This window comes from Falco peregrinus, chromosome 4, assembly GCF_023634155.1.
Source record: "Falco peregrinus isolate bFalPer1 chromosome 4, bFalPer1.pri, whole genome shotgun sequence".
NCBI classification, from domain to species: Eukaryota; Metazoa; Chordata; class Aves; order Falconiformes; family Falconidae; genus Falco; species Falco peregrinus.
In genome coordinates, this window is record NC_073724.1 from 42,446,288 (window position 1) to 42,468,108 (window position 21,821).

The following is a 21,821-nucleotide window of genomic DNA, read 5'->3' on the forward strand; positions in this document are numbered from 1 at the left end:
CAGCACGGCCACACGTCATTGCCTCGTGCCGTGACGCCCGTGCCCTGCGCCCGCCGCGGCGGCACGTGGCGCCGTTGACGCATGGAGGGCGGCGGCGGCGGCGGCGGGGGGCGCGGCCCCGGGCCCGGGCCTGGGCCGGCCCTGGCGCTCCGCGGGGCGCTCATGGTCGCCGGCGGCGGCGGGCGGCTCCTGGCGGCGCGGTACAAGGAGCCCGGGTCAGTGCTAGGCGGCGCGGCTGTAGGGTGGGGCCTGTCTCGCCGGCGGGGCCGGGGCGAGCGGGGCCGGGGCGAGCGGGGCCGGGGCGAGCGGGGCCGGGGCGAGCGGGGCCGGGGCGAGCGGGGCCGGGGCGAGCGGGGCCGGGGCGAGCGGGGCCGGGGCGAGCGGGGCCGGGGCGAGCGGGGCCGGGGCGAGCGGGGCCGGGGCCATCCGAGCGGCAGAGGCTGCCCCGCTGCTGGCCGGCAGCCGGGGGGGGGGGGGGGGGGCGGGGCGGCGGGAGCGGCAGCAGCCCCGGCCTGTGCCCGCCTGTCGGGAGCGCCGTGGCGGCCGAGCGCAGCCTTCAGGCGCCCCTTCAGCACCCGCCGTTACCGAAATGGCGTTCCTCAGCTTTCTAGTCCTGCCGGTGTTCTGGCACGATCGCGCGCCACCAGGTGCGCGCCGCTGCTATGTGAACAGCGGGGTAAGTGCTAGTGACAAGCACAGCGGGTCTGACGAGTAAAATGTGCAGAAGTCACGGTTACGTTGCCAGCAGGTGACGATTTGGTTTGGCAGGTGTAAACTTGCGATGCTCCTGTGGCGCTTTGGGAGCCCGTTTGGCAGGGGGGGCCTCAAGCTATTGGCGGTGCTGCAAGTGACCACGAAATAGCATGTTACAAAGGAGTTGAGCTCTTTGTAGTTAAGCTCATGGTCGTTCTAGTGTTTTTAGTTTGTTGGTTTTTATTCACAGTGATGATGGTCTCTTCGTGTACGATTGCAGCAATGTAGAGAAGACAACCTTAGGAAATAAAGGGTGAGAAAATCTGCTGTTTTCCTAGAGGGAGCATCTCCTCTGAAGGTTATGTGGTAATGACGGTAATAAAAGAAAGACATGGGATGATTTCTTGATCAGGTGATGGCGAGTTTGGTTTTGCTAACCCTAGTGGATATGTATGTATGTATTTTTTTCTTTCTGTTTCGTCCCAGAGGGGAGACTGTACAAGTTCTTAGAGAAACACCAGTAGTACAGTCAGTGATTCTGTATCACTCTTCTTGGTCAAGACATCTACAGAGAATGCTGCATTGTTTATTAGGTCATCTAAGACAGAAAAAAAGATATAAACCAGTTACATAACTCCTCCTTCAGGTCTGTTCTCCAAGTCATGAGATTTCAAAACTTGAAAAAGTATTTTTCTTAGTTTATATTCTACCACTGGACATTGCTTTACCTGTAGCTAATTTTTCTGTTTTGTCCTAAATTTATATCAGGATCTGCTAGCACAAACCCTAGCGTTTTTTGTTGTAGTTTTTTTTTTTTTTTTAAATTCAGGCTTAGACCTTATATCAGTTTCCTTTTTCTTAGCTTTTCTCTTTGCATTAATGTTCAAGTTGGCTCAGCATTTTAAGCACAAATACACAAATTGTTGTACTTTGTTCTTCATGCTCCCCCTTGGTGGTGTGAGAACAGCCATCTTTCTTAAGGATTTCAGGAACTCTCAGGTTGTGAACTGTTGTTTTCCTTCTCTCTATTAGGCAGGATGGAAAACTTACAGGTAAAGGAAGTGATGACATCCTGGCTTTTGCCTTCTCCCCATCAGGAGATTATTTTGCCTTGACAGATGACAGCAAACGTCTGATTCTGTTCCATACGAAGCCTTCCTGGGAATGTGTTAGCATCAGGTAAGGAAGCAGGATGTTGTGTGTCACTTTGTTATGGAGATATGGCTGATTCATTTAGAACTATAAAATAGTAGTGCTTGGGATGTTGCCATTTGTTGTCACTAAGCTTCCTATTTATATCATTGGCTGAGGAAAGGATAATCTGTTTTCTTATTCCAGAAGATAGTATTTGTGTCCTTAAGAACTGAAACTTTACCTACTCCTAGTGAATGGTAAGGTTGGGCTTGCAAGAGTAATACTGAGTAGTTCAGCGAGTGCAATGTCTGCTTCTCTTGATTTGGAGAAGATGTTTTGAGGAATTTGTGAATTCTCTTAAAAGCAGATCTTTAGAGGTGGTGCCAACTGTTTCTGTTCTGCTGTACGGTCCTCTTGAGAAAACAGTCTGTAGCTGTCCACCAGAGGTCCTCCAGTTACAGGTTTTCTGCTGCTGCTTGTGACTACTGTTTGTGGAGAAAGAGGAGGAGAAAAAAAAAAAAAAAAAAAGAGTACCATGAAGGACTTCCTGAGAAAGTACCTCAGCATATGACATCTCTGCTTCTGGTGGTCTCTGACGAATGCTGAGGCCCTGGTTGCAAAACAAAATAGAGTCTCTGTCTGCCTGGCTGTGTGTGTAGGGTACATGATGGACCTTTAACCAATGTTATCGTGAGTAAGTAATCACCAACAAAACCAGAAATGGTGAATTCTGTTCATTCTGCATTCTGTCATCCCTGTATGTCTTGCCCATAATATGCCATGGAGTAATTGTTTGATATTTCATTTTTCTGCTAAAAGATCAGCTAGGACCACAGCTGGATTTTTTGGGAATGTCACTACCTGCTATTAGGAAACTGGGAATGCAGGCAAAAGGGCCTCTGCATGAAAAAAAGAATGCTAGAGTTGAGCTATGTAACTTGCGCTGGTGTTCTGTGGCAAGCTATATATAAGTTTTCATGTGGTGCTGTCTCTTGTAGTCAGCTCATTTCAGACAAGGGGAACTATTGACTTTTTGTGTTGTAAGATCAAAGGCAGTACAATGAACTTGGACCAAGACTTTTTCTTCTTGGCAAGGTAACCTATTTTGAAACTCTGCTGCCTGAGCCTGCAGTGTGTTAGTAGGCATTCTGTTCTATACATTTTTCCATTGTTACGGTGTTCCTTTAAACAGCCACTAAAAAATATTAGATTTTCTGATTCCTACCCTAAATACAGTGTATTGTTCTTTTGCCTCCAGATGATCACCAAATTTGAGAGCGGGTGAATAGAAATGTCCATTCCTTATGATCCCCGGTGACCCTAGTCATTTGTTAACACACAGGACATAGAGGGGTTTGGAAAGAAAAGAATAACAGCAGTAACAATAGCTGTTAAGTTGCAGAAGCATTTTCCAGAATAAGTGGTTAAACCTTTCCTAAAACTTGTTTTCTCACATATATGGTCCTTACATTTATCTGAAAAGGCGCAAGAAAACTGTTACCTGCTGCAATAGCAACTGGAACTATAAGATACTGGCAGATGATGAGGGACAGTCGGAATTCAAGTTCAGGGCTTTGCCTGGACAAGGTACCCTAAGACTGTGGTGCTCTGACTCTGGCTGTGAGGAGGAAGAGTCCTTGAGGTTCACAAGTAAGGGCTTCCTTTTACAGTAAGAAGTGGTAAATGGAGGAGTAGTTTCCACACAGTTGTCAGATGTGTTGTTGCAAAGGGCTTTTACTAGGAGAACTCCTACCTTGTCTTCTCTTTTCTGCATGTTTAACTTGTATTTTTATTATGGAGAGTTCAAAAAAGTCTGCTCGCTTTCTTTATAGAGTACTGGCAGGCTGCCTAGGTAAAATGCTCAGTTGAGAAAGCACCTAAGCAAAATGCAGGCATGCAGCTTTAATGGTCTCTTTTTTTTCTGTCACCCCCCCCCAGGTGTTTGCTATTACATAGTTTAGTCTTTTAATAGGTCTCAAAAGTGCTATTTCAGCCCCGTACCTTCCCTTAACATTATTCTCATTACTGCCATTTCAAGAATACTGCGTCTGAGAGCTTTTTGTCCAGTCTGTTGGCCTGTTTAACCGGGTCTGAATCCAGATTTGCTGAAGCTGCCATCCAGAGCTGTTCAAATTGTGCTGTTTTTCTTTCAGGTCTGTGAACAGGAGATGCACTTCCCTGGTTATTACAGCTGCAGAAGATAAGATTCTGGTTGCAGACAAGTCTGGTGATGTCTATTCTTACTCAATAACTGAACCCCAAGCAGATGGAAAACTTGAGCTAGGTCACTTGTCTCTGCTGTTGGATGTTGTAAGTACGTGCCTCCTTGTAGTTAGTGTACAAACCTGCGTTCCTGCTTGTGTTTGGGTCTTTCATTGTTGCTCTTGTCCTAGGTTTGGGATTTCTGTTTTTTATATAAATGCAATATGTGGTCGGGATTTCTTCCTGCAGAGTTTGGTAAGGAAACAAGCTTACCAAAGGGTTACCTATTGGGAAAGTGTGTGTGTTTAAGAAGGCTTCATGTTACAGTCACAGAAGACTTAGTGATAGAATGTATATGAGAATTCACCTAGTCTGTCATGTCGGTTGGGTTCTTCAATGTGATAAGTTTCTCTTTTTAACACTCAGTGGGACGTTTGCCTGTAGTGTTGGAGCTCAGTGGATTTCACTGGACCTGGTAGTCAGTGTCACTTGTCTTAGCCAAAGTTACTGTCATAAAGATGTATGCTTCTGTTTTTGGTGGAAAAGCATGGCTTAATAGCTGCGCCTGTCATTGAGAATCAGGAGCAGCAGACAGTTTACTGCTTATCTTTTTTTCTCCTGGTTAGAAAGAATTGTATTAAAACAAGCATTGAACCGCCGGGCACTTAAACTCTCCCTTTACCAACAGGCACTGAGTCCTGATGACCGGTATATCCTAACTGCAGACAGAGATGAGAAGATCAGAGTCAGCTTGGCAAAGGCTCCTTATAATATTGTATCTTACTGTTTGGGACACACAGAGTAAGTTCGTTGTGTGCAAAAGTTATTGTGTGCAGCTCTTCCCTGTGTCTCAGTGGATGAAATGATTGTCTCTTCTAGTCATAGTAGATTAACGGCTAAGTCTGTATTAGAATCATAGAATGTGTTGAGTTGGAAATGACTTTTAAAAGTCATATAGTCCAACCCTCTTGCAATGAGCAGGGACATCTTAAACTAGTTTAGGTTGCTCAGAGCCCTGTCCAACTTGACCTTGAATGTTGCCAGGGATGGGGCATCTACCACCTCTCTGGGCAACCTGCTCCACTGTTTCACCACCCTCACTATAAAAAAAAATTCTTTCTTCTTTCTAGTCTGAATCTACCCTCTTTTAGTTTAAAACCATTACCCCTTGTCCTATTGCAACAGACCCTATTTAGAAGTCTGTCCCCATCTTTCTAATAAGCCCCCTTTAAGTATTGAAGGGCTGCAGTAAGGTCTCCCCAGAGTCTTCTCCAGGCTGAATGACCTCAGCTGTCTCAGCCTGTCCTTATAGCAGAGGTGCTCCAGCCCTCTGATCATTTTTGTGGCCCAACTCTGGACCTGCTCCAACAAGTCCATGCCTTTCCTGTACTGAGGACCTCGAAGCTGGACATAGTACTGCAGGTGGGGTCTCACCAGAGTAGAGGGGCAGAATTGCCTCCCTGGACCTCCTGGCCACATGAGACTGCAGAGTCTGGAGATTGTTAGTTCAAGATGGAGCCCCCCTTAGTCTTAGGAAGGGAGGTCTTAGTGATTAGCATGGACAGATGTTAATCTAATGCCGTCTCAAGGCAGAGCTCAGACTTGGAGGTTCTGTGGTAATACAAAAGAAACCTGGCTGTATCAGTAAGATACACTCTTTCTGCCTGGACATTAGACTGCAGTGAACTAGAGGCTGCAGAATGGCTGCATAAAATAGATTCAAGGAATCACGCTTCTTAATGTAGTTACCTGGCCTTTCTGGTAGCTGAGAAAAGGGACTTGGTGTTTTTCTTGAGATTGGTTCTATTGCTGTGGGGAAGAACAGTTAGGTAGGTAGAAGGATCTGCAGAAGGTGGATTGTAGGGGATATCCCTGTAGAAAGATAATGTGCTGCTGCTGTGTTACTAAGCCTAGTAAAATTCAGGGTTCGCTCTGCATAAAAACAGGAAGGATGTTCCTTCCTTTCCCTTCCTTTCCTTTCTCTTCCATCCTGAAGTGAAGGTCCTTCTATTCCCAGGGATCTGAAGAGTAGAGGGCAGCAAATCAGCCTGCTAGCTGTGTGGATGTGGTTCAGATGTGCTCTGACTTGCTAGGAGACAGGTACTTGTTTTGCTATAGGAGTAAGGTTTTTTTCTAGCCAGTTGATCTGGACTTCCTTTTCAGCCTACAGGAGGGGACTGTATTTTCCCTTTACTTCTCAGCAGTCATTTTACCTCGAAGAAGATTCAGATGGCAAATAGACTTTTAAAAGACTTTTTAAGCAGCAAAATGTAGAGGGAAATGTCTATCAGTTGTGGTATTTTCAAAGTCTGTTCACTTTGCCTTCTATCTCCACATGGTTTTGTGGACTTTTGGAGGTTTTTTTTGTTGTTGCTGGTTGTTAGGGTTTTTGAGTAGGGTAGGGGGGTTGTGCAAGTTTGGGGGTTTTTTTTTGTGTGGCTGCTGCTACATTTTGAAGTCCCCAGTGACAAGATAGCAGCGAAGATGTGACCCTGCGTAGGGTGGAGAATGCACGTAATTCTGCTTGTCTGTCTGTCTCTGAGTTACTTGGGGTTAATGACACTCTTCCAGGCATGTTCTTCCATAAGATGATGCAACGCGGTGCAGTCGACTCACTGTATCAGAAACAGGAGTTAAAGACTCTCTGACTGGGGAACTTGAGATATGGGTAGCAAACCTATCTACACTTGCCTACCAAGGTGTTTCAATGGAGCGTTTAGGACATGGATTAATTTGGAGTGTCAGTCTGATTTTAATAAACATCATTTGATAGTCTAATCTGTGGAGAATTGGCATAGTATAAAAGCAAGAGACTACTGAAGTTAAAGATCTAAGTAGTCTTTGATCAGGCCAGTTTCTATAGCATATTTACAGAGCCGTGTCTGATGTTTCCACCTACTGTGTACACAGTTGTACTTTCTAATGAATAGAATTTGATCGTCAGAAAGACTCTTCTAAACGGGGGCTGTTTTGTCTGCACAAAGAGTTCATTAGGGGCTGCAGAGTGGAAAGGCACTTAGTGTAAATTAATTGAAATATATTTAAAAATGCAATATTTAAATTAGGAATGAATGAGCAAAGGTTTACATAAAGCAGCTGTAATTGTTGTCTTGTTTCACACTCCTGGATCTTCTTTCAGTGAGGTGCGTGGTGACTCTTGCTGGATCTGCCATTACCGCTTTGTCATGGAAGTTTGTATTACAGTGGCCAAATCTCTTCTTTCTATTTATTTTTCCTCTTTATTTTTTTAATGGCCTTAATATTATGCCCATTTTAAAGCAAGACTGTCCCACTCAGGTAATGTTCTGCTCAGGTCACTGTGTTTTAAGTTGCTGAGCATTAAGTTAATTAACGAATTCCAGAAGTTCAGGTCCTTGTTACTCAGCAAAGGCAAGTCACGGTAGACACAGCAGTATTACATATTTCTGAAAAATAAGGTTTCTGGCTGAATGTAGACGCTGGTGGTAAATTGTCACATTCTTGTTTTAAAAATCTGTAAAGATTGCTTTTGAATGGTCTCCAGCTGTGATGGGAGAGATGTGGTACTCTGAAAGCTGATTCATTGTTGTTGCTGTGTTTCAAAAGCATCTGTTGATTTATGTTTTAAATGTGTGTCATGACTTGAGAAAGGGCAATGTGCTACCCAAGTAAATCTATCTCCATTGGTATTTTCTTGGTCTAAATGGCAAAGCTCGCAGTCGGGAGAAAGTCGATAGAATTCCTTGAGTGCAGATGGGGAAATATTTTTTTCCCATTAAGTAGAAGGTAGTTTGTGTAGCATATATGAAGTACTGTAGACATATTTTTTTTCTCCCTCCCAATTAGCTTGATGTCGAGAATCTGTTTATTTTAGAGTTACCTTTAAAATTGGTGTTTTCTCTTACTGTGTGTGTTTAAAGACCAGTGTCATGCAAGAGAGTTCAACTTCTCACTACTTTCCCTTTAGGTTTGTGAACAAAATACTTGTAATACCCAACTGTCCTGACCTACTGTTATCAGCTTCTGGGGTACGTATTGCAATTTCTTCAGAAAAGTATTTCTCAAAAATACAGATTTTAAAGCCATTGTTTGCTTGTGTTTCCCTCAGGTTCCTTGGAATACTTAGCATCATCTCTCACGGTTTACAGCATGCCCTCTCTCTCCCTCCCCCCCCACCTTTCTCAGTTTTCTCTTCAGTATTCACCCATTCTATTCCTAGATAATCTTAAGAGCCATTTACTCTGTTTATAGCATGGCTAGCTGCTTATTAAGATCTTTGGGATGGAGAAATCACAAAGTCCTCAGTATTTCTTCATCATTAATTCTTGCTTTGGAGCACAGACAAACTTTAATCGTTGGACTGTTAAACAACTTTGAAGCAAATGAGTATTATGCTAGCCTGCCATGATAATGAGTGTTTTGAGAATGAATGGCCTTACACAGATATTTTTAGAGCTTTTAATGTGAGAAAATTGTTCCTTCTACACCCTCCCACTTGCTTTCCCCTGGGCGACTTGTTCTGGATTATGTCCTTGTCTGTATGTCCTCATAGTATGTCCAGTGCATGTTATGTAGAGATTGCAGTGCAGTGCCTCGCAATGCTTGGATGAGGACTGAAGAAGTGAGTGTTCCGTCCATTCCCTCCCCCCAGCCCTTTTCTGAAATTGATGGCATCCTGCTGTCATGCCAGACATGTACAAAGGGAGTAGATGGAGTTGGTCTATAATAAGGGAAACAATATTCTTTGTTTCCCAGACTACCAAAACTACATAGGAAACAATTGTTTTCTGTGAAGATGTGAAGATCATAGTAATCCTTAGTGTTTGGTTTCGGCTGCTGCTCTTGCCTTCCCTAAGGCTCTTGTCTCTTGTTCCTTTAATACTTAGTAACTCTAGTGTTAGTGCTGCATGTGGCTGTACTTCATTCTTAGCTCTTGGATTACTCTGCTTTTCCAGAGAAGTGTTTAGCTTCTTTCTGGGAGGTTACTAAAGCAAGCAAGAATTTGGGTGATAACAAGAGTAGGAGTGGAGAAGGGCAACTTGAAAGAATAGCCATTAAAATGCTGAGCACATGTATTACTGTGCTATTTGAAATTAGGCTTGAAATGTCCTCCTCCAGCTACCCAATTTCCACTTCAGAAGGAGAACTAAAGTTAGTGTGATTGAATAATTTAGAATGGAGAGGAAAAATTGTGTTAATTAAAATGTTTTATCTGCAGTTTGAGGTCTTAACTAAATGACTGTTTAGCAGCTTCTGTGGGAAGCTCTCCAGGGAAATAGGATTTAGCTGAAGGCCACAAATGGCTTCTCTTTGCCTGAGGTGCTGTTAGTAATAGACTTGTGTCCGCTTCCCTCTGTCCAGGACTTGACTTTGAGGCTTTGGGAGTACAAAAGTGGAGAAGAAGTGTACTGCTGTCATCTAAGTAGCATCTGTGGGCCTGAGACAACCAAACCCGACCAGGTACTCCTGTGTGTGTGTCAATGCTTTTGCTATCTTCCTGATCCTTGTGACTCCCAAACGTGGTGTTTGCATTTTGTTGGGAGTGCTTCCCTTCTGTCGGTGGGTTCAGAAGTTATGTGAGGCCTGTGAGTTGCTGTTACAATAGCCTGGGATTTCAGGAAAGGTAGAAGGTTCTTGTGTGCGTTTATAAATGTGCCAAGCAGTAACCAAAAGAAACTGTTTGTAATTCTTCCCAAATGTAAGTTCTGCACACTGGAGAAAGCCTTCACGTGAAAATGTTACCAAAACCACAGGTGCCAGAGAGTCTTGGTGCCAGAAAATACCTTGTAACACTGGAAAAAAACTAAAAAATCGCCTGTTTTTATAAAATACCTAGAATTTCAAGTGTTACAGTTGCAATTTATCTGAGCAAAGAGCAGTGTTGTAACATTTGTAGGCAGTCACCTGCAATGGTACTACCCCACAGAGTCAAAACACTGGGCTTGGGTTGTCTGAAGCTGGGCGGTATCCAGAATTAAAATGTCCAAGTCCTACATGAAAACTGAATACCTCAGCAGCTCTCCCTAGCTTGCAGCCTGTACATGAGTGCTGTCGTATGTGTGTGTTTGGGGTGCTGCTGTGATAACGGGATGCTAATCTGATGTGAGCAGTGGTTCTGGTTGTACTTGATCTCTGGTTTTGTTCTTTCTTGTCACATGAATTGACATATGACCTTATAGCAGTGTTACAGCACTTGTTCTTGTCCCTACTTTGTATGTCATATTAAGCTGGCTGCTAATCTGTTGAGTCATTTAAGAGTTGTTCATTTAACCACCCATCCTGCTGGGTGTGTTTTTCATGTGAATCTTTAAACTGCTTTCTCTGAAGCCCACAGCTGCCTCCCAGTTGTTAGGTGACTGGGAAGCCAGCAGCTGTGCATGGCTCTTGAGGCAAATCCACTGCAGAATTTGTATCCAGACTGAAATTAAATTGGAAAGTCCCCTTCCCTTGTGTTTTGTTGTGGTTTTGGTTAGTCAGTGTGTTGTGCTTGGCCTCTCCCAGCAGTCGGGAGCCATTCACGGGCATCCGTCAGAGATTCTTTGACGTCCATATACGTCTGGCCTGTTTTGTTAGTGGGATTCCCAGTTACTGAACTGGGAGCATAACTGATGGAAGGACCAAGCTGCTAGGTACAGACCCAACAACTTGAGTTTTTTTCTGTGTGAAAGACATCAGTAAGTTGTTCTTTGTGTTGAGTAATAACTTGCAACATTGTAGGTAAGCCCAGGATGGCAGCCACTTGGATCATAGCATTCAAAGCTTAGATACTGGAAATCTTGGGTTTGGAATTCAGAGTAGTATCCATACATTAACCTGCTCCTGAACTCGAAAGTATACTTGAAAGTACACCTGAGCCAGAGACCTCTGGTACACATTCACAAGGTCCCTGGCTCATTTCAGACTGAGTCTAGTACTTGAAATCTTTGAAGTTGTTAACTGCTGTTTCTTTTTTTCACAAGCAAAAAAGGGGTGTAGCAAGTTAGGCAACAAGCCCATCTAGCGGGCATCCTCTTAGAGTCTGGGTGCAGCAGGATTTGAGTAAAGAAAGGATAATTAAGACTGAGGCAAACCTGTAAAATTACTGCATATAGTCTTCTGGAAATAAGTGGCTTGGGGAGTTTCATAGCTAAGGTGTTTTCTCTTTGTGTTCAAAAGTAGCTAATGTTGAAACAGTGTGGTTTGATAACCATCAAATCCACATCCACAGCAATGTTGTAAGGCATTTCCTTTGGAGGGAAGAATGGTTTTATTTTAAAATAGTTTGCCTTCTAGCTTTACTGGATCATTGAGGACTAGTAAGCAACTAGCTGTGAAGTGAGGAATCCTATTATTAATTTTAAAAATGCTACTTTTTGCTTAGACTGGCTTAGCATTTAGAAAGATAGCTTGCCTATAAATTAACGGGGCTTGGTCTCACACTGTATTCTAACCTCATTGCTTACAAACTATTATTATTTTTTAAAAAAATGAAGCTATAATAAACTTTGAACATAGCATTGGATAAACTAACAAATGTTAGAGGAAAAAAACCTTGTGGCTGCAAGCAGGAATTGATTTTAAAAATAATCTCCAACTCTCTTAGAATGTATTTGAAGGCTTTTGGACATAGTTCAGTAATACTTGCCTTGCCTCCTCACACACCTGATAAAGTCCCTTCCATAGGATACTCTGTGCTGATGGAGTCTCTCAGCAGAAAGTTGGGGTGCCCATTCACTGAGGAGTGTCAGTTTAGCTTCTTTACCTCGGTGTAAGCAAGCAATGACAGGGAAAATCCACAAACTGTGGGTTAATAAATGTAACACAACAGTTAATAAACTATTCCTGCAGTGTTTTGCAGTTCTTCTGTCCACTGCCGTATGTGTCTCCTAATGGTGGTCTTGGAAGCCTCAGGCTGGCCTGTTCCTTGAATCTGTGAAATTCTGCTCACTGCCCACTCTTACAGGGGTTTTAAAAATCTGTCTCCGGTGACACTAAATTTGCACAATGCTTGAGGGATGCCAAAGACTCAGTTGACTTCTGGAGTTTGTACACACTTGGAATGGTGATCAGGCAGTGTCTCAGTGATTACAGACAGATAAATGACAGATTTAAACCTTAATACAGTGCATTGCCACTTTTGTGCTGTATGCTACACAGCTGTCAGTACGTGCTTCTTTCAGAACAGTTACAGTCTCAATGGCCAGCAGGACCAAAGGAGGAGATTTGTGTTTTGCTGGCACCATAGTGCTAGAAATGCCAGAGGTGTTGTTTGGTGGTAGTATTTAGTCATGCTATGTATCCAGGTGTATCAAAGATCACCTTCAAAACCTACTGTAACATTTACAGTCTGAATTTAAGGGAACAATGTCTTGAGTCAGCACTTCGTCGGTTGTAACTAGCAGCTGTCTGCAGATGACTCCAGCAACCAAAGATCAGATATCGATAAGTGTGTTTTCTTGTCTTCTGCATTACATTTTTATCATTGATAACCACTGTGAATGCACTGAAGCTTGAAACACAGCTTGAAGCATGGAAAAATGGATAACGATAATGGAATTATCTGTAATGATGGGTCATGTGAGCACATAAACATGGGCTTATTTTGCTTGGCAGATAATGAATATATGTGTTTTGGGAATGTAGCAATGTTTTTGAGCAGTATAGCATTGGTTTCAGCTGATGGGTTGCAGATCCTCAGTTCATTTTTTCACTAGAATGGGAGTAATTCTCTAATTTCATAGTGCTATATAAATATTTTTCCTGCTTCAAAGCTTCCGCCTCATCTGATCCTCTTGACAGCAGAAGCTTGTTTAAAGTCCAGAACAAGAATTGCACAACTGTACCCCAGTGCTCCAGTACATTAATTTTTCATAGGGTCACCTCTTCTCACAGATGACATCAAAAGTTAATTTTAAGGTGTTGGCAGGCTGATAACAGTGTCATATAAATGCTGAATAAGTTCAGAGAGTATCAACTGAACATCTGTTTATCACAGACTGCTCCTGTAGCTTGTCTTTAAATTAACTGATTTTATAGGCTTGTCCTTGAACAAGATACTACTCCAGGTCTTGTAATCACTTTGCTGATTGTTAATTTACCTACACGTGTAAAGGAAAGAGCTTGCAAAGAAGATACATTTTCTTGGTCTGTCCGGCTGTGGATAACACTTGGTTCAAATCAAAATAGCCTTCTCCTCCCTCCCACAGTGAGGGTGGGGGAGAGCTGCTGCATACTTCAAGTTCACAGAACCCTTTGTCTCTCTGACAAAGCACTCCTGTGTAGGTGGGCACTTCCCATTGCTGCACTTGCCCTGCATGTTTGTCATGAGACAGGCATAAAAGCAGCGCTTTGTTATTAGAAGTAAATATCACAGGTTTGGGGTTTCTATATATATATTTCTATATATCTTGGCTTGTTCCTTTAAATGTCTAAAGAACCCACTGGTGGTTTGCAACAGGAGCTGTCAGTTCTACTCTAAAGCTGTGGTATAAATGGCTCCATACTGCAATAACTACATTTAGATGTATTGGCTACAGAGGACCTTTCTGATTCAGCCCACTCATCCTGCCCAGTATTTGGAACTGCAAGCATTTTTTATGTCAGTGTGAAACAGGGATCCTGGGTCCCAATGCTAAATATGGACTAACAACTTAGTATTTCTGCACAGTAGCAAGAGATTAGTCCCATCTGTTCCCAACAGCTCTGAAACACATCATCGTTTTGATAACGTTTTTTGTAAAGTGCTCCTCTTCTGTTCATATTTGCATACAGGCATCTGAATACGTGAGTGAAAGGTGTGCGCATGCTGTTGTTCTTGCTTCCTTCCGTGAGATTGTATCACACAACGGATTTAATTTTTTTTCTCATGTGCTTGAGATGCACTATGTAACCCTGGCTTTCAGATATATTTATACTATTAAATATCTTTCCCACTGTTGGTTTATCTTTTAGTAGTTGCGTCATGTACCACTGACAAAATAGTTAATTCTGGTATTAAACTTGCTGACTTGAATGTTTGGAAGCTGTACAGCTTGTTTTGCTTTTCTATGTTGATTGCAAAATTCAGAAACAAGCACCCTGACAATGCCTATACATCAGCTGGTAGCTCAGAGGGTAAAATCCCATGGTTACTCCCAAATTCAGCTGAACCTGGTGATCCAGATGGTTTGTCTAGTGACCAGTGTCATGTCAGGGAAAGAGGTGAAGGCTGGAAGGTAGATAAAAGGAAAGAGGACTTGAGGATGCACCTGAATTCTGCCAGCAGGGTGTCAAGAAGATGTATTTTCCCTGGCATAAAGGAGATAACTCCAGTAGGAAGGCTTTTATTAATCAGAAATGCTGGTGTTATAACTACTTACAAAATATACTTGAGAACCAGCCTTTTGCCTTTGCAGTTCCATCTTTCACATTACATAACAGATACTTTTGGAAAAGCACCCTAGGGCATCTTATTGCAGTTTCTCTGCTCCTCCCAAGCTCTCGCTTCCCACTCAGGGAGCCTCAAATCAGTTTTTATATATTTCAAGTAGTATGTTTTGTGTAGCAAAGGTATTTCTCCGATTCTCTCCCAGGTAAAACTATGTGTCTTCTAAATTGGGAATGTTGTGTAGGGTTTTTTTTGTTGCTGTTGGGTGTGAGATTATAATTTTTTTTTTTAGTTTGTTCGAGGATTTTGTTTGTTTTTTTTCTTAATGAGGAAAATGGCCTCTGGCCGTCTTGCCTTGTTCTTCAAGGCATGTTTTCTGTTAAGCAGTATGGCTTCACCCAGACGCAGGTTGAAAACAGAGGCATCACAGCAAGGATATTAGCTGTGCCTCACTATCTTCTTTTTTTTTAACAAACATAACAGCAACAGCAGCTAATGGCTTGTGTTTATAATCTCTGAGCTGCTAGTGTGATATCCTGGCTGAGCGGGCTTAATGTCGATGTTTTTGCCATTAGCGTCGCAGGAGAGAATGTTTGAAGGTGGTGTACTTTTCCTTCATCTGTTAGTTTGTCTATTAAGAGTAGTTCACTAAAACCTTTGCATTTGATCTCTGGATGGCTGTGAAGGGAGAAGTGCGGAAAACTTCATAAAACAGCAAACAGTGGCGCAGTTTAAAGGTAATTATGTTGCTTAACTTGCTGTAAATTAAGACATCTTCTGTATTTTAAAGGCTGAGATGTGAAATGGAATGTGGATTTTCTGCCCATAAATGGTCTTGACTTACAAGGATGTTTCTTTTTCTTTTTTTAATAGAAATACCCTGTGTCAAGAATAACCTACTGCTGTCAAGGTGGTTATGTTGCCATTCTATGTGACTGGTAAGAGTAAATGGGGAAAAAAGGCTAAAATCATCATGGCTCCTGCAAAGGCAAGAGCAGCTTTCCCTGCTGGCTGTCCTAACTTTCCCCTAGCCTGCAGTACTTGGTACTGTGGATCTCCAAGTGTCCCAGGCATGCCTGCAGCCTCACAGGGAGCCTCTGAGTCCTTATTGTGCTTGGTCTGCGTGCAAGGGTTACCTGGCTTAGTTAAATTTTGCAGACTTTAGGATGCCTTTCCATCACAGGAGGAAACACACGACGAGGATGTGTGAGAGCCCTCCTTGGTGCTCGGGATGTCTCCCAAAATTGCTGTGCGTGACGCCCATGTGTTTTAGGTCCAGTTTTGTTCAGGGTGCTGTGGTGATGGAACGGCCAAACTTCTGTTACCATATTCTGCTCCTGTAGATGGGTTTGGCCATTCTGTTTAAAACCCCAGCGTTGCTTCAGTTTAAAACTGTGGAGAGGCTACATTGATTTTGGAGGTTCAGATAGGTGTGTTTGTGTAAGGAGAGAGTGCTCAGGAGCTGAAGGGCCTAAGCACTGAGAAGCTTTACAAATCCAGCTGGCAAGGAAGTGTCTTACAGGGATGGACAAGCACTCTTCCCCTCTCTTTCCACAGCACCTTAAGCCTGCTAAGGAAGCTGTTCTTCCCGACAAAAGCTTGCCAACAGGAAAAGGAGAGATTGCCAGAGCTACCTGTACAGTGAAATCTGTAATCTGTCCCCTCAGTGGACTTGCTCTTGGCCAGAGCAAGGATCCCCGTCATGCATTCTGCATGGGCATCCAGAGTGGCCCTGGAGGGAGAAGCCATGTCAGCTGAGGGCTGTGCCTGTGTCACTTAGCCCAGGGGCCATGCTGCGCTCTGCGTCAGGCTTTTATTTCTAACTCCACAGCCTAGCATTTCTGAACAGTGCTGTCACGTGGACCTGGTAGGCCACTCGGGAGGGAGCCATGGTGTCCTGCCTGGCACACTGGGGACCTGTCTGAGGGAGGTTAGGAAGCTCTGCACGTAGAGGCTGTGGCTGCTAGAGGAGTGAGTCCTGATGGGAGAGGTGGAGATGAGTGCAGTGCCAGAGTCCCGTTCTTCAGCCGTGTCAAGATTTCCTGTCCCTCTTATTCCCTCCTCCCCTCCCTGGTATGTAATTCCCTTCCTGTTTTATTTTGACTGGTGCTTGGCTACGTATTCCATCAAGTGAAGCCTTGTAGGCCAGTGTGCTATGATGCAACACTCCTTATATAAATCTTTAGTAATTCTTATGAAATTCCATTTGCTACCTTTTCTTTTAAAGAAAGGGCAGCGTTGACTGCTTTTTCTTTCATATAACACTTGAAAAGCTGTTTGATGTGTTACGTATTTACAGCTTCTGTCTCAGATCATGTAAGCAAACTGCACTAGAAACGCTAGAGTATTTTTTGCAATTCCTAATGACTTTGCTTTGGCTCTGTTTGGAATTAGCGTGGGTGTTTGTAGTTTGCTGTGCAAGTGATGGCTGTAGGTGGATTTGGTAATAATGGTAATTAAGTTTTTCCTCTCAAAAGTATTCCCACAGTCTACATCTTTCAGCTTGATGCCATTGCCCAACAGCTAGTTTACAGACAGCAAATCTCTTTGAAACATAAAGGTTGGGACATTGCATTTGAGGAAACAGGAGATCTCTGGATTTTGCAGGAAGACAATGAAGCTCCTCTTCAGTTGTACAGACCATGTGATGATCAGTGGAAGGTAGATACTTTTGTTACACTAGCATCCTGAATGTTTTGTGTTGCTTTGAGGCCATAGCAAAAATGAGTAAACTATGTTCCATGAAAGCTAAATGGCACATTTCTCTGTTTGTGTCTTGAGATGGCATAGAAGGCATGGGTACACATCTCATTCTGCTTCTCACCTGTGTATAACACAAAGCTACTGAGAGCTTATGATGAATACCAGTCTCTTCTCTCGTAAAGCTGACATCTGCCATAGCAGGATCAAGCAAAGTGGTTGTCAGCTGTTGCACTCAGTACTTCAAACCATTGTCTGTGCTACACTTGATTATTTAAAAAAAACCCACAAAACAGCAAAATCCCTTTCTGGTTTGCTCAGATAGGCTTTCCACACAGCCTTCACTGTGCCTGCCTCTGAAGGATCCTTTGGGGGACGAGGCATTCTGGGAGCATTAAGGGGATTTTTTTTTTTCCCCACGAACAACAGGAGTCAAATTTGAGTAATGTGCTATCAAGTTCTCTATAATAGCCTGTTAAACAACTGGAAACTCACTTGTTATCCTTTTACGTCCCCAGCTAACTATGGTACAGCTGTGAAGTGTTTTTAAATGAAATTTCCAAGTATGTTCTGTGGCCCTTATGTGTTTCTTGTGATACTCGTTTTCCTCACAGATTAGTAAGTGGGAATCTGTTTTCTTTTCCTTCAAGTTGCAAAGCTTCCCCAGCAGAACACGTGATCTCAGGCCAGGGTTCTATAGCAGTCCTGGAAAAAAGGAGCCTAAAAGAGGTTGTGGGGGGCTTACACTTACTCTCCTTTCACTGTACTCATTTGAGAGCTGTTGCAATTTTGTGTGCCATGAAGCATGAGATTAGATGATATTTTGGAAATAATAAACAATATTCCTTCTCTTCCCAGGCTGTAACTGATGACAAAGGACTACAGAAGATGTCAAAATATCTTCAAGACAACTGGACAGTGTTTGAAGGTAGAGAAATTTGGTCTAAAGGCCCAGGAAATGCAGTTTTTATAACTAAAGCATGAATCTAGGAGCAGAATTAGAGTTCAGGTCTGTTCAGCTGGCTGTTGAAGTTACTTCATCTTTCAGTTTTCTCAGTTTCGTCACTCCATCTGGTATGGCAGTTAGTGTAGTACATTAAGTGTGTTCAGGATACTGTTACCACAAAATGATGTAGGCATTTAGATCTGAATTATACCATTCTAACTGTTTTACTAGACACCTTATCACAGGGATGTATCTAAACACCCTATGATTGAGCTGCCAGAGTCTGTCTTACTGCTGTGATATTGAATACTGTTGTTTGTTTGTTTAGTCTCTTTAACTGGCAGTGATACTCTTATCAGAAGTATAGTGGAGACAGTAAGAATGGAATAGCCATGGGAGGAGCAGCTTTGCTGTAAAGATGGGCCATTCAGGTCCACCGTGGCAAGGTAGATTGTGTGGAGTTTGCTGTGGCTGGAGGGTGTGACCCTGGATGGTATCACAGATGAAATTGTTTGCTGTCAGGGCTGGTTCATTTTGTTCTTGATTCCTGCCCCACCTCTAGTCTCTGAAAGAAAAGTAGTACATGGTTTACTAGTTCAGAAGCACCCAATGCTTGTAGGATTTTTTTATGTAAAAACCACCCAACTTTACTTAGAAGCTGAAATTATGGTGGCTGCAGGACAGAGAAAGATTGCAGCACATGCCAGTGGATATCTCATTGTGTATTGAGAGTTGATTAATTGAAATTTCTCTCCTGTACTTTGCTGGGAAACTGGGAACCTTCCTTAAAAAAGTTGTTACAGTCCCCATTGGTCTTTTAGTCTGTTCTTGGTGGCCATACATAAAGATGGAAATGTTGCAGGAATCTGCAGTCTAATGTAAAGTCGTCTTAGTGTCTAGTATTGGATGGCTTAGAGTGTAGCTGTGATTAAGTTGTTCATTAAATTGTCATTAAGCTGGTACAGTCTTTGAAATCAAAGAGGAAGTCAGGTACTCCTTTGGAAGGGAGAGTGTTTGCATGTAGATGTTGCTGACTTGATAGTTACGGCCAGGCAGATAATTAGAAGTACGAGGTGTGAGTGAAAATGAACAATAGAGAAGTAAAAAGAGTAGGCAAGGGAAGAGGTTCTGAGCTTAATTAGCCACTGTAACAAATTACTGTGATATGTGGTAGCCAGCTGCATCTGCAGCTGGGAAGGGAGAACTGCTCAGATGACAGGGTCTATTATTGTTAATTAGTAAGGAGAGGCTCACTTGATGAGCACTTATTCCAGTGCATAATTAGTGCTTGAAAAGGTAGTTACTCCTTTCAAAAAAGGTGATCATTACATTGTTTAAACCCAGTCTTAATTTCTTCCTACTGTCCCTTTATAAACTTGTTTAACCTGATTGATGATTCTGTAGGTTTTAAGACATGTAGGTCAATCTTGAAATACACGTTGAACAGTTTGACATTCTGCTTGTAACTGATCCCAGAGAAAGATAGATCAAGATTTAGTGCAGACCAATAAAGCAGAGACTATCATGGGTATTCAAACTGACAGCATGCAATTTCTCCCAGGGCCAGAGGCCAATAAATTGTTTACTATGTGAGTGCAAGATCTTTGAAAGTAAACGTGTATGCTTTGCTCAGTGCCAGCAAGGGAAAATTGCTGGAAGAAACGAGAGGATGCTGTATGTACACTACTGTGGAGTAGCACACTAACTTCAGGACCAAACCCTAGCAAATCGGCCCTTTAAGATCAAGAATTTTTGATAGCAGGAAAAGTAGGAATATAAAAAGAACTAGAGGTAACTGGCTTTGTCAGGTATCACTCTTAACAATTTTTAGAAACGTGGACCTAGCCAGCTAGTGTTGTTCTACAGAAACAACCTGATCAGGTTTTTTGGGATAGTAGTTGTATAAGCTTGGAGTCTTGGAGATGGTGTGATGAACATTATGCAGAATTCACAGAAAGTTAAAACCATTGGAGTGAATACTTAGAAATGAGTACATTGCTATTTGAAGTCTACTTCTTTTGAGCTTCTTTTAGGTTAATACTCTAGGAGACCAGTCACAATTAGGCATACCCTTTGCAGGTCTTGGGGAACAACTCCAATAAGATGTCTAACAAGAAGTCGTGACAGCAGTCATTTTAAAAACAGAAGCCTTGAAGTCTGCAAGTGTCCAACATGTAAGGAGAGCTGCGTGCTCTCTTTGCTTCAGTGTCAGGTGCTTGTGTCTGTGAATGTTTTTAGCCTAAAAATGGAGACTGTGCATGGCTGTGTGAAGGCTAAACAGATGCTAACCAGCACTAATCACAGTGTAAATGCTGATATTTAATAAAGTGAATAGGACCACAGGAAATTAGTTGAAATTCCACTGTCTGTAATTATAGTACAGGAAGTAACTGATGGGACCCCCAAGGGAATTAACACTTGTCTTGTGTTCTCGCTTTGCCCAATTGCAGGTTTTGTTGGTGCAGAGAGCCACTACAGCAGTCTCTACAAGGCTTCATTTGATAACATGGCTGCCTACTTACAGAGGAAGGAGGAAAGGTTACAGCAGCAGAAAAAGAAAAGGCAGGATCTGCAACGCGGCTCGAATGGACAAACAAAAAAGATGAAGACTGAAGAATCATCACTATGACATTTGCTAGCTTGTAACTTTTGCCTTGCTGAAAAGAACTGATCCAACTGTGGACTGGTTTTAAGTGCAAAATGGATTATGGAAAAAGGCTGGTTTAAACGTCTATTCAGATTCAGGTTTTCAAGTAGCCTGACATGACAATATCCTGCTTGCAGCAGATAATGCATTTACAATATGTCTAAGCTTCTAGCTGCATACAAGTATTAGCGGTTCAGTCCTAGGAATCTCTAATGCATGATATATGAAAATTGGAGATGGTGTTTTCCTGGAGACGGAATTTCCTTTTTGCCTACCATGTTCAGGCTTTGTTCTTCAGGTGGAAGTGCACTGATTAAAGTTGATGTGTTGGGTTTTTTTCTTTTGTTTTTGTTTTAAAGGTCTGTTAGTTAATATAACTAGCTTAGTGTTCTGGCTATGGGAGAGGGAATGTAGCAAAATCCTTGCTGTATATAAAACATTTTAGCTGAGATTTCGCCATCCTTGTTTTAACCCTTTACCTTCAGTTCATATGGTAGGAATTGTGCCTAGCTTTCAATCCATTGCTTCTTGCTTTGGCATATTTCTGTAAGAGGAAACGCAAAAATAGATTTTATACATTGGAAAGTAAAAGTAAAATGTGTCAGTCAACTTTGTGTTACTGGAAGATCCTTTTATTGCAATATGATCCTAGTGTTTCTGTAAAAATTGAGAGGTCTATAAGGAAAAATTGCTTTCTTCAGCAAGAACTCTTTCATGTTGCGCTTAGCCAAGAAGTACATCTTTTTTCAAAAGTTACCAGTAAGAGCCTTATGGGATCACTTGTTGCTTCATCGTGGGGCAGAAGATAAGCATTCGTCTACCAGATTGCATTGTGTCTATATGGGATATAATGTACTTTGTAAAACCAGGTGTAGAAATCTGTACAATCCATTACAGAATTAACCTGTGAACCATGAATAATTCTCTAGGTCTCTTTATATAGCTGTCCTCTCTGGAGTATCTGGATACTCCAAAATTTTGCACTCAAGTTTTAGTTATGCTAATGTGTAAGACATTGTTGAGCTGTAGCTTGTTTTGAGAATATGAGGTGTCCAGCAGTGAAGCAGAACTTGCTGCTTACATCTGTTCAAAATTGCAGTCTTGTCCTTGTGTGTCCCAGAGGCCACGAATCTTTCTTGAGCTGTAGGATGTCACGTGGATTTTCATAGTCCTGT

General features: G+C 42.6%; 1 protein-coding gene across 1 annotated transcript; it reads left to right on the forward strand.

Annotated features, from left to right (window-relative positions):
- The first annotated feature begins 37 nt into the window (after positions 1 to 37).
- On the forward strand, positions 38 to 21,255 carry WDR4 (WD repeat domain 4). Its single transcript, XM_055801372.1, has 11 exons — positions 38 to 215; positions 944 to 1,006; positions 1,726 to 1,872; positions 3,981 to 4,137; positions 4,718 to 4,830; positions 7,976 to 8,036; positions 9,370 to 9,468; positions 15,227 to 15,291; positions 16,831 to 17,014; positions 17,912 to 17,981; positions 20,450 to 21,255. The coding sequence occupies exons 1-11, from the start codon at positions 82 to 84 to the stop codon at positions 20,626 to 20,628; spliced, it is 1,272 nt and encodes a 423-aa protein (XP_055657347.1). The 5' UTR covers positions 38 to 81; the 3' UTR covers positions 20,629 to 21,255.
- The last annotated feature ends 566 nt before the right edge of the window (positions 21,256 to 21,821 follow it).